Source organism: Eublepharis macularius, chromosome 5, assembly GCF_028583425.1.
Source record: "Eublepharis macularius isolate TG4126 chromosome 5, MPM_Emac_v1.0, whole genome shotgun sequence".
NCBI lineage: Eukaryota > Metazoa > Chordata > Lepidosauria > Squamata > Eublepharidae > Eublepharis > Eublepharis macularius.
Genome location: NC_072794.1, coordinates 133462595 through 133474082, shown reverse-complemented (window position 1 = coordinate 133474082; position 11488 = coordinate 133462595). Strand labels below are relative to the sequence as shown.

General features: G+C 46.1%; 1 protein-coding gene across 1 annotated transcript in view; it reads left to right on the top strand.

The window, feature by feature from the left end:
• Positions 1–10831: 10831 nt before the first annotated feature.
• The window catches only part of SNTA1 (syntrophin alpha 1), a 74053-nt gene continuing 73396 nt past the window's right edge, over positions 10832–11488 (top strand). The window contains exon 1 of the mRNA XM_054981901.1: positions 10832–11208. Within this exon, the coding sequence (XP_054837876.1) occupies positions 10938–11208 (271 nt within the window). The 5' untranslated portion in view covers positions 10832–10937. The remainder of the gene's footprint in view (positions 11209–11488) is intronic.

Genomic DNA, 11488 nt, shown 5'->3' with positions numbered 1-11488 from the left:
AGAGAAAAATAGGGAAGTAAAGATTCCCCCCCTTGTGCAGTTGAAAGGATTTATTTTATGTATCTTCCCCATTTCTCCTCCTTGTTGTTATACACAGCCTTCATGAAAGCTGTCGCTTTGTAGAATCTGAGCATCTTCCAGTAACGCAAAAAGCAATGTGACAGCCATCTCTTCCATGCTCTTCCCCAACAGGGCCAGCGATCACAGACTGTGCATCGCAGGGAAAGGGCATTTCACTAGAAATGTGCACAATTTCCCCCATCCCCCATTTTAGCTCATTTTACTATAAACACACACACATATGTACTCTCTCTCAACATTACTTATAGTCCACCTTTCTCACTGAGACTCAAGGAGGATTACACATTGTAATTCAATATGCTGCACAGCTGCAACATTCAATATAGAAAACAATAGAGTATGCATTGCAGAAATTGGGAAAAACAAGCAGAAGTCTGATTCAGAGCCGAAACAATGTTGAAACAAAATATAAGCAATTTGACATGACATAATAAACATGGGTAGCCAATAGAGTGATTGCAGAATGGGAGCAATATACATGCACCACCTAGCTCCTTATAATAATTGAGCTGTGGAGTTCTGCACCAAATGGAATCTCTGAGTAGACTTTGAGGGGAGACCAATATAGAGTGCATGAGAGAGAGAGAGAGAGAGAGAGGTTGTTACATGTTCTTTATTCTCTGGCTGCTTCCACACAGTGATTATTCAATGTGTAGTTCTCATTGTTACTGAAGGATTTGCAGTGACAACGCCCTGTTCACATGGCAGTTTCCCCTAAACTTGCCTTGCCTCATCGCTTCCCACGCCACTGGAGGTCTTTTTCAGGCTTTAAAAAAATCAACAATTGCTAGATCACTATAGCATAACTAGCTTGATACCTGTGCTTTGCTACAATACTTAACTTTAAATCCAGTTATAATACTTATGAAAATGTAACATTTTTTGAGGTTGGTTTTGTGGTATAATAGCATAGTACCCCTTCACGAAGGTGTTTGAATAAGGCGAAGCATGTTATCACTATTCAGAAGTCTTGTACCATCTTTCTTCAACTGTCTGCAGTTTCCTTTACCTGATTCTTACCTCAGAACACAGAGTTCCACAGCTGACCAATCAGAGAGAAGGGAATGCAAGCAGGCAGAAGCCTGCCAGCCACACAGGAAAGCCTGGCCCCACAGGGAGATTGGTGGCCCTAGTGAACTTTTATGGGAAGACTGGGAGGTGCATATTACCACAGGACACATTCAATGATCCCAATAGCAACTGCATACTGTTTAGAATGTGGTGTTGCCAAGTAGGCCCCCTCCCCTGCTTTAAGGCCTGCCATGAACTGTGTTAAAGTTTCCTGCGTTACTGTTTCACTGCTGCACAAAGATTGCTTTGCACGTGTGTGCTCTGCTACACGTGTCAGTTTCCTGCCTGCGTGTCAATTACCCTGCTGCTGTAATAGACTGTGTAGTTTACTGACTCCATGTTTGGATAACTGCACAAAGGACTCTCTTTCTGGGCAGCCCTGCCCTGACCTGTATCTGGATTTCCCAGTGTGTGTTTGGACTCTGTTACAAGTGTGCCCCGTGCCTGCATTGCCATCTGCCACGGACCGTGCCTGTTCCCTGCTTTGGACTGTGTTTTAAAGTATTGTTCCCCCTGCCTCCATGGAAGCCTGCCTCATATGGGCCCAAGCCGCTGCTAGCAGCCGGGCGCCTGCCGGGGAAACCTCCAGCGAGCCTGGCTAGGCGCTCCCTGGTCAGTTCCCGCCTGGAGCCTCCCGCGAGCCGGCCCCCGAGCTTGCCCTCACTACCGGGCAGCCTGCAAACCAGCCCCAGCCATGCCCAGCCGGCATCCATGTTCTCAGGCACCCAGAAGACCCAGGGAAGAAGACTGCTTTGAGAAGCCATTTCGGCGAATCGGGCACACCACGTCCGCAGCGAGAGCCCCTCGCCCCGCTCTGCATATCTTAGGAGCCGCCCCGGAGAAGGAACTAAGTGCCGACCATCCCAAGCACTTAGAGAATGCATCTCAAAGGAACCTCCGCATTCCAGAAGCTGATGACATCAGGACAAGCCCTGTCCGCTGGAACATCCTTTCAGCCCACTTGGATTTCCCCCTCCCTCTTTTGTCCCCTCTTCCTGAGGTGTCACTTATCACAATCTGATTACTAAAGTGGCCCATCCAAGCCATTCAGTAGCCCATTAGACCCTTTGTTTTAATCTGTGAGAACCACCAAGTACAGCACCAGCCCCAGGGTACGTTTTGGGGTATTTAAGCTGGTCTCCCAGACCACTCGGTGCTCAGGCCATTCCCTATCCAGACCTCCTTGCTGTCCGTCTGTGGTTCCAGTGCTGGCATTGGGCCACCCTCGCTGCTGTGTCTTTGCTTCGCTCCAGGATTGTGAGTATTTCCCTTATCATCGTTGGGAACCCGTTAATGCGAACGTCTCTGTATTTCCTACTCTGTATTTCCTAGATCTTGTGTGTTCCTTGTATGATTGTGCAAGTTAGGCTTACGCCACACTAAATACACGTGTTTGGAATTTATTTGTTGTCTGCCTCTTTTTCACTAGAGTGTCTGGGATCGGGACCTCCGTATACATAGGTTATGATCCGCGCTTAATATTAAAGTTACAGACTGCTGTAGCTAATTCCCCATTATAATAAAGAGCAGTTCTGGTAACAGTGGGAGGTGAGGAGGACCACTCAGGCCACATATGCAAATGACCTTTGTGTTCCAGCTGTCTCTGGGGGGGGGATGAGGTGTGGGATGTTGTGAGCCTCAATCAGCCCGCATATGCAAATGACCTTGAAAGGCCAGCCCAATCAGGGAAGAGTGGGTGAGCTGGCAGTGGGTGGGGGTGCAAGCAGGTTATAGCCTGCCAGCCACACAGGAAAGCTGTATCCCTTTGGGAAAACACATTCTGCCCCTTTTTACCCCCTTAGGGGGTGAATTTCTTAAAATCCCTTCTTTGTGGGTGTTTACATCATGAAAGGAATATTCTCCCCAAATTTCACATTTCTAGGTCCAAGGGTTTGGACTGGGTGTTGATGAGTCAATCAGGATGTTTTATATATATAGATAACAGCCTCACTCTGATGGCTGTTCTGAATCCCCAACTTTCATTCAAATCGAAGAATAAGTCTCTGGCCCTTTTTGTTCTGAAGATATATGGGAGGCACCTTCCCCCTTCCATCTCCACAATAGAAAAACTTACAGAATGCAAACAACATGCCCCTACGAAAGAAGTCCTCTTTCCGAGTGCAACCATCTCACCTTTGGAGGTGGCAGGAAGGGACAGGGCTTGTGATCTTCTGGCAGGCTGGATTCACCCCACCTTTCTCCCCAGTGGAGTTTCAAGCCACTTACACTGTTCTTCTCTCCTCCATTTTATTCTCACAACAACCCCATGAGGTAGGATAGACTGAGTGTGTGTGACTGGCCCAAGGTCACTCAATGTATTCATGGCAGAGTGGGGATTCAAACCTGGCTCTCCCAGATCCTAGCCTGACACTCTAACTGCTAAACCACCCTGGCTCTCAGATTTTTATTTATGTCAGGAAGCAGTGGTATAGTCATCTATTTTTCAACCCTTCCCCTCTTTTTAATGTAGGAGCCCTATGGCGCAGAGTGGTAAACTGCAGTACTGCAGTCCGAGACACAACCCGAGTTCGATCCTGGCGGAAGCCAGGTTCAGGTAGCCGGCTCAAGGTTGACTCAGCCTTCCATCCTTCCGAGGTCGGTAAAATGAGTACCCAGTTTCCTGGGGGTAAAGTGTAGTTGACAGGGGAAGGCAATGGCAAACCTCCCCGTAACAAAAGTCTGCCAAGAAAACGTCGTGATGCAACGTCCCCCCATGGGTCAGTAATGACTTGGTGCTTGTACAGGGGACTACCTTTACATTTTTTAAAAATGGGAACTAGCCCACTAGGCCGCAAGCAAATGCCATTGACACTCAGTGGCTGTCAGTGCTAAGGAAGTGGTGTAGTCTTTTGAAAGCCTTTGTCTTCCCTGGAGGTTATATTTCAGGGATCATAATGGACTTACTCCCTGGGCTCTAAAGCTGAAAGAAAGCTGACTTCAGATACATTTTTCTTTGTTTTGCTTTCATTGTATTTTTGAAGGCTCAAACAGATTGTTTCTACTTGCTGAGGCTCAAGTGCAATGGTCTGAGAATCCCTGTATGTTCACTGGAGAAAAAAACAAAAACAAAATAAACTAAAAAAATAAAAATGCATATAGAAAAGTATAGGCTGGTCCCTTCAGGATATTCCTTTAGGATATTTCAATATTACTTTGAATAAAAATCCTTGGTTTTACTTGAAGGCAGCATGTTGTAATGACAGTATTGTATAGTGGTTAGAGTGCTGGACTAGGATCTGAGATATCCAGGTTCAAATCCCCACTCTCCTATGGAAGCTTGCAGAGTGACCTTAGGTCAGTCACCCTCAGTCGAACCTACCTCACAGGGGTGTTGTGAGGATAAAATGGTGGTGAGAACTATGTCAGCTGCTTTGGGTCCCCTTTGGGAAATAATGTGGGAATAAATTAAGTAAATAAATAAGTTTGTGGGGGCGACTGTGGCCAGTGGTTTACTTTGAAAAGGGACTGCTGGCTAATTCATAGGGGGTCTACCCTACAGACACTCTTATATTTGTGTTGGTAACTGAGCTTTGGCCCTGGGTCTATCATGCTGTTTAGTATAAACCTTATCTAGTTTCTTCATTTTATGGCAATAGCCATGAAACAAAACCACTTAGAAGTAACTCCATGGAATATTTGTATTATTAACATAAACAGCAAAAATGTTATGGAAGTGACTCTCAGTCTTCATGAGTTTTTTAGTTGAAGTCAATAGTAATTCTTGGGAATATGGGTGGCATCATGGCCATAAGGCAAGTTTATTCTATCATCATTCTGCGTCAGCTTGAAAACATATTTCTTTGATATATAGTAATTGAAACCCAGTTCTCTGCAGTAACCATGCCAATAAGAGTCTTTTAAAGCTGTGCTCATTTGTTGGCTGCAACATTTTTTCTTTATTGTTCTTTGCTTGTCTTCTCAAGATATCATATGACCTGCTACCCAAACTGAATGCTAAGAAATACACATGCCAAGGTCCATTCTAATCCTTCTAAAAATCCTCTGGAAGGAAAAGATATGCCAAGGAGCTGCCATTTCCGAAGAACTGGAAATCCCTTAGAGGTTACCTTTATGTATCAAAATGGTTTATTCCACTTACTGGGCATTTATAAGGCATCTTCCTGAATCTAAGCATTGATATATGTTTGCTGACAGCCCTCTGCCTTAACCCTGTGAATGATAGCATTCATAAAAAGATGCTTCCTTTAATGCACTGACAGTAAGTCTAAAATCTCTGCGGTATTAAAACTCTACAGTTATCTCTAAGCCCGTTTGAAAGGTCTCTTGCTGTCACCTGAGTGGGGAGGAGATAGGGAGCTAGATTTTCAAAGGTGATCATGGAGCAGACTTTCAAGTGATCATCTCTACTGAAGGCAAAATTTCAAAAGAGCTTTGAGCAAATCTCACCATTTCACTTTGCCCCCAGCTATTTTGGTACTCCTAGTCTTCCACAAGAAACCAAATCACAAATGTTAGAAGCAAACTGACAAGTCGGTTGTCTATATGGTTAAAATGCAGAATCCCTTTTACTTGCAACAAGGAAACATTTTGTCTACTTATACTGTTTTGGAAACATAGTCATTTATATTTGTAATTGTCTTAGGAAATCAGATGTGTGTTTACATATATGGTGTGATCTTTGGTTAATCGTCCAAATGATTTAGGCTGGCTCTGCCTCATGGTAATACCAAGGGGCAAAACCCTCTTACATGTATCCCTTAGGCTCGGCTTTGTTTCTGATTATGTCTTTTCATTATGTCATTTTAAAAACATTGCACACTGCTCCTAGCTGTAACAACTGAGTAGAGCATCTGTTTTCCCTGCCTGTTTACAGGTATAAAGCTTAGGCATGGCTACAGGTGCGATCCAAAGGGCTAAAAGGCTCTTGGCTCTCAGTCTGCGACTTGTGAACTGTGGCATCAGCTGAACTGTCCTGCTGGAAATCCAGGGGGGTGAGGAAAGGGGAGAGGGGATGCATATGTGTCTACTGCCCAGGAAAGCGTGCCTCAGTCAGATCCCCTCTGCACCCAAAAGCTCCCAACTTCTGTAACAGCAGTTGATTGGGAACAAGTATGGGAAAGGCCCCCAACCCATTTAAGTCTACATGACTAGCAAATAAATGTGCCCATGGTTCCATAGGAGAGTCCTGCGGTGTCCGTTTTGCCAAGCAATGGAAGTGCCGGAAGGAAAAGAAACCTATCAGCAAGTAGATCCAGAGGAGTTAGCTGTGTTAGTCTGTAGTAGCAAAATAGAAAAGAGTCCAATATAGCACCTTTAAGACTAACCAATGTTGATTAGTTTTAAAGGTGCTACTGGACTCTTTTCTATTTTATCAGCAAGTAGAGGTTCATTAAAAGTTTTATTTATTTATATCGTTTGAGTTATTATATGCAAAGTTATTATATGTAAAGAAATACACTGACTCTACAAAACCCCATAAAATAAGCATGCAGAGAGATATTGGGACTGGGTTATAGTTATAACAAAGTTATAACCTCTGGAGTGATAAGAGACATAGCCATGGGACACTGGATTAAAAAGTCCTTTTATCTGAGATTTTCTAACATCACCCAAATTCATTCCTGAGGGCATCCTTTTATTTCAGGAATTTTGGAATAGGAACGGGTGCGAGCATCTGAAAATACATAGAACTGATGAAGTTTCACCACTCCCAGTCACACTCCACACACGCCCCTTACCACAGGCACAGTTATTTTACAGGTTGCTGGTCTGTAAATGAGCCCTTGAGGTCTATCATAAATCAGTTACTAACTCAGGGCACCTTCCCTCGGCCGCTCAAACATGTGGTTGTCTACTCACTACTTTAAAAAAATCCCTAGAAAAAAATGATGTGGCCAGTTACCACCCAGTCTCTAATCTACCCTTTCTGGGCAAAGCGATTTGAGAGAACAGCAGCTGACCAACTCCAGTTCTTGGATAACTCTGGTGCATTGGACCCTTTTCAGTTTGGATTCAGGGCAGGCTGTGGGACAGAGAAGGCTCTGGTGGCTTTAGTTAATTATCTCCGGCTGAACCTAGACGAAGTTCTTGCTTCGTTGTTGCTCCTCCAGGATCTCCCTGCAGCCTTCAATACAATAGACCATGACATCTTGTTGAGGCATTTGGAGGCAGAAGTGGGTATCAAGGGATACGCCTTGGACTGGTTTAAATTGTTTCTCAAGGGGTACTGTTGAAGACCAGCTGTATCTCCAGAGTGGGAATTATCTATAGGGTGCAATTTTATCCCTCATGTGATTCAACCTCCATGTAAAGCCTCTAGAACTCATTCGTAGGTATGGAATTGGATGCCATCAATATGCAGATGACACCCAGTTCTATATCTCACTATCCAAATCACCACAGAATGCAGTAGGTATCTTGGCTCATTGCCTGACAATAGAATTAAATCCTTCAAGACCTGAGCTAGACCAGAATTACAGCCTTCAAGACCTGTATAGAGAATACAGCCTGTGTGCTTTCCCTTCTATCTCCATAAGTAAATAGTCTAGAGAGTCTGGCCATGTTAATAATAGGACATTTTGGAGGCCATTAATTCACAGGGTTCCCATAAACTGGAAACCACTTGATGGCACAAAACACACACACACACACACACAATAATAATAATAATAATAATACATATCACATAGTACAGTTGGCCTCTGGGTATGATCACAGAACCAGGCCACCCACAGACAATGCTGGGGTTTCAACATACTTGAGAGATTCCCGAGGCAGTTAGAAAAATATGCCTTTGTAAATGAACCTTAAGAAAAAGGGGGAAGGGAACCCAAAACAAACTGATAAGGACTGATGTGCTTCATGATGCTGGAATGCTGAGAGCCATTGAGAAGTCTGAAAGAGAAAAAAACCCCGAAAGGGTGCATGGCTTGTCCAGCCTCTGAGTTTATAGAATCCTGGAGGGCAAGAAGGTGGGGTGGGATTTCCAAATGCCCCACCATTCTACAATCCGTCATGGGCTCCTGGCTTAAAATCATTAAATAACTTTATGCTATGCTACTGCCTGCATTGTTATTGACTTGTGTTATCTCCCAAATTATATTAAACTGTACACAACTTTATCAAAATAAGTTTTATATTAAGTACCTAACGTTCATTGTGCCCCTTGCACTCACTGGCCTGCACCTGGGAAAGCAAGACCAGATGTCCTTGGTTTGTGTAGAGAATAGAGTTTGCGTGCTTTCCCTTCTGTCTCCATAAGTAAATAGTCTAGAGGGTCTGGCCATGATCCAGTTTAAGACAAGCACTTTTAAACAAGGGCTAGTTTTAGCCAGTGTCTAGCACAAAAGCATGCTGTTGAAATCACGTCTTGTGTTGAATATAATTTGGACTGGATTGTGTCCTTTTCAAATAAACCCCCAAAACTCATTGAAGGAATCCAAAATATTTCTGTGGGGGTCAGGCACCCACAGCGCCTTCTGTGGCTATAGCCTTGTTTGCTTGAGAAGTTGCTGAGTTCATGCAGGACTTTATGGACTGAAAAATGTAAGGAACGTGAACCTGTCATGTCACATAATTTATTCTCAAAGGCAAACCAACCAACTAACCACAAGCCTATCTATTCTCTCACAAGGAAGTTTTGATTTTAATTTTAATTTATTTTTAAAAATTCGTCAAAGGCTCCAGGACTGAAGAACACATCTATCCTTAAAATGGCAGTGTTTGCGTATCTGGTTTGCTAACTTTGCACAATGCAATCAGGCACTAGGGGTGGGGTAGGATGCTCCCATTGCTTTCCCTCCTTTTCTTAAAAAATCCGGGTAAAGTGCCAGTTGCCGGTATGTCCACATTTGTACCTAAGATTAACAATGTGATTCTCAGCAAAGTTGCGCCCTTCGAAGCTTGTTGATTCTGTTTAGGATCACCCTGTAAAGCACGTCTCTCCAAACAGACTTGCTTTGCTGGTAAAATACTAGCATTGTTCCCCGAGAATCTTACTGAGCAACATTGGTAGAATCTACTGAGCTCTGAAGCTCAGCATATTTGGTTCTGGATTTCAGTACGCTGAAAAGTATACAGATGTGTGGTAACAGAAGAGTTTTTATACGTGTTAGAAAATAAATCATTCCAAAATCAGACTTCAAAAATGGTTCAGGGGAATGTGCCAGCCACAAGACCTCATGGCAGCAACATGTTCTTCTCACTTGCAGAGAGCTACTTTTATGGATTGTAATATAAAACAAGCGTACCTATTTTCATCTGACAAATGTTAGAAGGCAGGCAGGCATCTGACCGCAGCCATGCACGCCAGGAAGGAAATAGGAGATTGTCCTCTGGTGGGGATGTGCTGTGCAGTGGCATGGTGCTCACACACCTCTCTTGATTTCTATGGGAGGGTTTTTATGCCTTTAAAAGCTCAAAGGCAGGAAGAAATTCAGCAGGTAGAACCTTTTCCCCACACAGAGATGCAATGATATAGAGAGAATTATCCATTAAATTCCTGACTGCCCTTGTGGTCCATATCCAGTGCAGCCAAAATGGATCAAGAAAGCAGCTGAAGTCCAGTGGAATCTGTTTAGAATTCCAGAGGGGGAGCTTTCTTAGTTGGTCAGAGCAGAAATAAAACAGGAGTCCGGTGTCACCTTAAAACAGTTTTAATTCTAACCTAAGCTTTTGTGGACTAGAGTCCACTTCTTCAGATGCAATTACACAGTCATTTTATGTAGGATGTATGAAAAAAACAACCAGTTAAGGGGCCATGAAATATAGGAAGAGCAAAGTGAAATGTAATGACATAAAATCCAAATCTAATCTGGAAAAACACAGACCATTTACTAGTTACGTCAATCCAGTCAACTGCATAGTGAAGACTCTCTCATAGCATCTGAAGAAGCAGGCTCTAGTGTACAAAGGCTCATGTTGGAATAAAAACTTTTTAGTCTTTAACTCAAACTGTCCTCTATATTTCCATCCCCAACCAAACTCCTTGCTTGTCCAGGAGTAAAAATGTCCCACAAAGTAGTTATTGTTTGTTTGTGGTTGTCACAAATGGTTGTCTCCCTCCAGAACAGTTAAAAACAGATCCCCGTTTTCACAATAAACTCATGGGGTAGGAGGGAAAATACTCAATGGAGTATTTTAGTACCTCATAGGAGAAAAAACAACAACACTCCAGGCAGCAAAAAGAATCCATTATCTGTTCAGCTTTTTTTAACCCAGCCACATTTGTTGTGTGTGCACAGTGGTAAGTGGCTGTACTTTGAGGACGTTGTTTAGGACAGGTCAAAATGCCTTAAGGGAAAAGGTTCTATAGCAGTCAGAATTTTACTGAGGGAGCTACTCTGTTCGAATTGCGTTTTGAGGGCTAAAATGCCGCAAGCCCTCTGCTCACGCTCAGAGGCCCTCTCTGCCGCGTTTCCGTGCTTCAGCCCAGGCGGGAAAAACGCCGCCTTGGCCGAGGAACGACAAGTCTCCGATCCGGGGGGGGGGGGGCGGGAGGGGAAGGACGCGGCACTTTAGCCCAACCCCACCGGAGGACCCCGAAAGCCCGCGCTGTGGAAGCGCCCTGCGGGGCTCGCGGGGGCGCCAAGGCGAAAGCTCCGAGCGGCGCCCCTGCGCGGGCCAGCCAGCCGGCCGCCCCTCCTCCAGGAGCTCGAGGGGAGGGCTGAGGGGCGGGGAAGCGGCGGGCGGCGGCTGTCTGCTCGGGGGCCCGCCCGGCCGGTCCCTCCTCGCTCCGCGCCCGACTCCAGGAGGCAGGAGGAGGCGGTGGCCGAGGGAGGAGGCGCGGCGGCGGCGGCGGCGCTGTAGCGAGGAATGCGCTGAAGATGGCGGCTGGCCGGAGAGCGCCCAAGAGCGGGCTGCTGGAGCTGCGGGCGCCGGGCGAGCAGTGGCTGCGGGTGCTGGTCACGCTCACCGAGGACTTCCTGAGCGTCAGCCCCGGTAAGGGCGCCGACGAGCCGCTGCAGCCCCCGCCCAGCCCCGCGCAGCTGAATGGCGGCGAGCCCTGCGCCCCGGTGCCGGACTCGCTGGCCAACGTCAAGCGCACGGTGCGGATCGTCAAGCAGGACGTGGGCGGGCTCGGCATCAGCATCAAAGGTAAGCGCGGCTCGGCTGGGCTGGCCGGGAGCCCCCGACAACTTGGGCGCGTTCCTCCCCCCCCCCCCCGCCTGCTGCCCTCGGGCGCTCCCTTCGCGCGAGCCTCCGCGTCCCGTTGGAACCGGGCTCTGGGCTCGCTATTTCGGGGCACTGCCGCGGCTGACGTTTCGCCCTGGCCACTTCAACTCTCCCCTTTGTTAACTTCTGTACTTGGACTGTTTGGAGGTGACTAGGGCCCCCGAGCCTGGCGGAGCACGTTTCAGTCCCACCTTCCGAAGCC